The sequence below is a fragment of the Erigeron canadensis genome, chromosome 9 (assembly GCF_010389155.1).
Source record: "Erigeron canadensis isolate Cc75 chromosome 9, C_canadensis_v1, whole genome shotgun sequence".
Taxonomy (NCBI): domain Eukaryota; kingdom Viridiplantae; phylum Streptophyta; class Magnoliopsida; order Asterales; family Asteraceae; genus Erigeron; species Erigeron canadensis.
The window spans coordinates 19,758,341-19,761,111 of NC_057769.1; the positions used below are offsets into that span (position 1 = coordinate 19,758,341).

Here is a 2,771-nt window from a genome sequence, read left to right on the forward strand (position 1 = left end):
GAATACTGCTGGTGCGTTAGTCAATCCAAAAGGCATCACTGTGAACTCAAAATGTCCATATCTTGTCCTAAAAGCAGTCATTGGTATATCGTCCTCGTGTACACGTAGTTGATGATACCCTGAACGTAAGTCGATTTTTGAGAAATACTTCGCACCTTGAAGTTGATCGAACAGAGCGTCGATCCTAGGAAGCGGATAACGATTCTTTACTGTTAACTTATTCAACTCACGGTAGTCGATACACATGCAAAAAGAGCCATCCTTCTTTTTGACGAAGACAGGTGCTCCCCACGGTGACTAGCTAGGTCTAATGAATCCTTTGTCCTGAAGTTCTTTAAATTGCGTGGCCAATTCCTGTAATTTAGTTGTTGCTCATCTATAGGGAGATTTTGCTACAGGAGCTGCATTAGGAACGAGACTAATGCGAAAATCAAGTTGTCGAGACGGAGGTAAGCCAGGTAAGTCATCAGGGAAGACATCCTGATAATCCCGAACAACGGGGACATTAATCAAGCTAACCTCTTTAGCAGACGCACTCATGACACGACCCTCAAAAGAATTAGACACCTCGCCTTGAACCTCTAGTATCTCACCATTTGGTAAGGGGATTCTAACAATTTTTGCACTACATAGAATCGTCACATCGACTAAAGACATCCAGTCCATACCAACAATAACGTCAAAACTCCCATTTCAAAAGGTACTAAGTCAATAAAGAAAGCATAATTATTAAGAACTAATGTGCATGAACGAATTACCTGGTCTAATCTGACTAACCCACCATTAGCCATTTCTACGTCAAAACATAAACACATAGGGCTTGGCTTAGTGCTTAATAAGGGAATGAAACTAGTCGCGACAAAACTATAGTCAGCTCCAGAATCAAAGAGAACAGTAGCATAATGACCATTTAAAAGAAACGTACCTACAACCACGTTCGGTTCGTTGCGAGCCTCAGCAGCATTCAGAACAAAAGCACGACCTCTAGCAGCTGGAGCCTGATTGCCTCTATTCTGATTGGGTCCAGTAATTTGTAGCTAGTTAGGATGAACTGCTACTTGAACCTGTTGCCCAACCCACTGAGGACATGTGTTCCGATAGTGATCAGTGGCCCCACATTCATAACACCCTCCACGAACTCCGATTGGTCTCCTCTGATTCAACGGTGCAACATTCAATGGTGCCACTTGAGTCCTTGGTTCTCGACAGTAATTTGCCAAATGCCCAGTTTTATTGCAGTTGCGCATGTTAAGCAATTTTGATTTGCTGTATGGTGTAGATTGCACTTGGTACGCTTAGGATGGGGACCCACATATTCCTTTTTGCCAGCATCAGTCACTACAAACACCTTGCCTCTGTTTTGTCTCTTCCCATCAGATCGCCAAACTTTCTTATTATTATTCATCCCACTGGTTTCCTTTCTTTTTGTCCCAATAGCAGTAATAGTTCCACACTGAACCAACTCCTTTGTCATAGCTTCAGACCTCAATATAGCCTCCTCTAGGGTAAGTGGGTGAACAACAGCCATAGTCGACCTCACCTGAGGAATTAACCCACGAAGATACTTCTCTATACCTTTGTTCTCAGGTTCAACCAAATGTGGAACGAGCCTTGAAAGTTCATTAAAACGGGTAGTATATCCAGCATGATCAGCACCGACTATCTTATGTTCCAAAAACTCTCGTTCTAGCTTCACCAGTTCAGTTGCTGTGCAGAACTTTTTCATCATCAACTCTCTGAAGTTATACCAAGACATCGCCTCTGCCACTAATCTGCCTCTGATTCGGCACTGAGTGTTCCACCAAGACAAAGCATCTTTAGTGAAAGAGTTCGCCACATACTTGACCCTTTGTTCAGGAGTACATTCACTAATACCAATCACAGCTTCCATCTTCTCTAACCATTGAATAAACTTGACTGCTCCACCTCTACCATCATACTCTTGCACACCACAATCCTTAAAGTTTTTGTAAGTACAAGTCCTGACACCACTTCTAAGTCCCCTTGGCACATTCCCAAGTCGAATTCCTTGATCAACGTCTTCATAATATTCACCATCCTGATCATCCTCAGCGTCCTCATACTGAGCATCATCATACTGAGCATCTTCATTATCTGCATTTTGAGCATTTTGTGCGAGTATAGTATTAACCACTTGGGTGATCATGGCAATCATGGCTGGGTCTGGTTGCATTCTAGTTTGCTCATTAGTAGTTTCATTTTCAGCTTCACCACGACCACGTCCACGACCGCTACCTCGGCCGCCACCGCGGCCTGCACCACGACCAACTCCACGACCAGTACCTCGACCTCCAGCTTGTTCATTTCCACGACCTGCACCGCGGCCAACACCTTGAACTACTTCAGGCCCAGTGCCACGACCAATACCACGGCCTCCACTCCGTCCAGTTCCTCGACCACTACCACGACCTTGACCAGAGTCTTCGTTTTCACCACGGCCTCTTCCACGACCGCCGCTAGTTCCAGCACTAGATCTTGTTCTTGCCATTATCCTATAACCATGTGTCATTAGTCAGGGAGGATACGCTTGACGATGTTAACATCACAAAACACTCTCACTAGGCTCTCTCGTCTTATGGTCTAAGGAATGCTATCTAGAACCTAAACTATTCATACAATTCACGTCAATGCAATACATATATATATACTAATAATATATAACCCTAAATCGCAGTTAAAATGTGGTCCGAATCTAACACCTACATCCGTTGCACTAGTGGTGTATGTATACAGGGTGTACTAGCGGCTAA

The 2,771-nt window shown here is 44.0% G+C and overlaps 1 protein-coding gene across 1 annotated transcript; it reads right to left on the reverse strand.

Annotated features, from left to right (window-relative positions):
• Positions 1-372: 372 nt before the first annotated feature.
• On the reverse strand, positions 373-2,509 carry LOC122583312 (merozoite surface antigen 2-like). Its single transcript, XM_043755730.1, has 4 exons — positions 2,056-2,509; positions 1,313-1,500; positions 926-1,013; positions 373-647 (listed from the first exon to the last, which is right to left on the reverse strand). Exons 1-4 carry the CDS (start codon positions 2,507-2,509, stop codon positions 373-375), a joined length of 1,005 nt encoding a protein of 334 aa, XP_043611665.1.
• Positions 2,510-2,771: the final 262 nt, after the last annotated feature.

What these genes read in the sequence shown, in the direction of transcription:
- LOC122583312 (XM_043755730.1), bottom strand. Translation starts at nt 2,509, where the DNA reads ATGGCAAGAACAAGATCTAGTGCTGGAACTAGCGGCGGTCGTGGAAGA. An exon ending in CGCTGAGGATGATCAGGATG is followed by an intron (nt 1,501 to 2,055) that starts GTGAATATTATG and finishes CACTTACCCTAG; the next exon opens with AGGAGGCTATATTGAGGTCT. An exon ending in CGAACCGAACGTGGTTGTAG is followed by an intron (nt 648 to 925) that starts GTACGTTTCTTT and finishes GGATGTCTTTAG; the next exon opens with TCGATGTGACGATTCTATGT.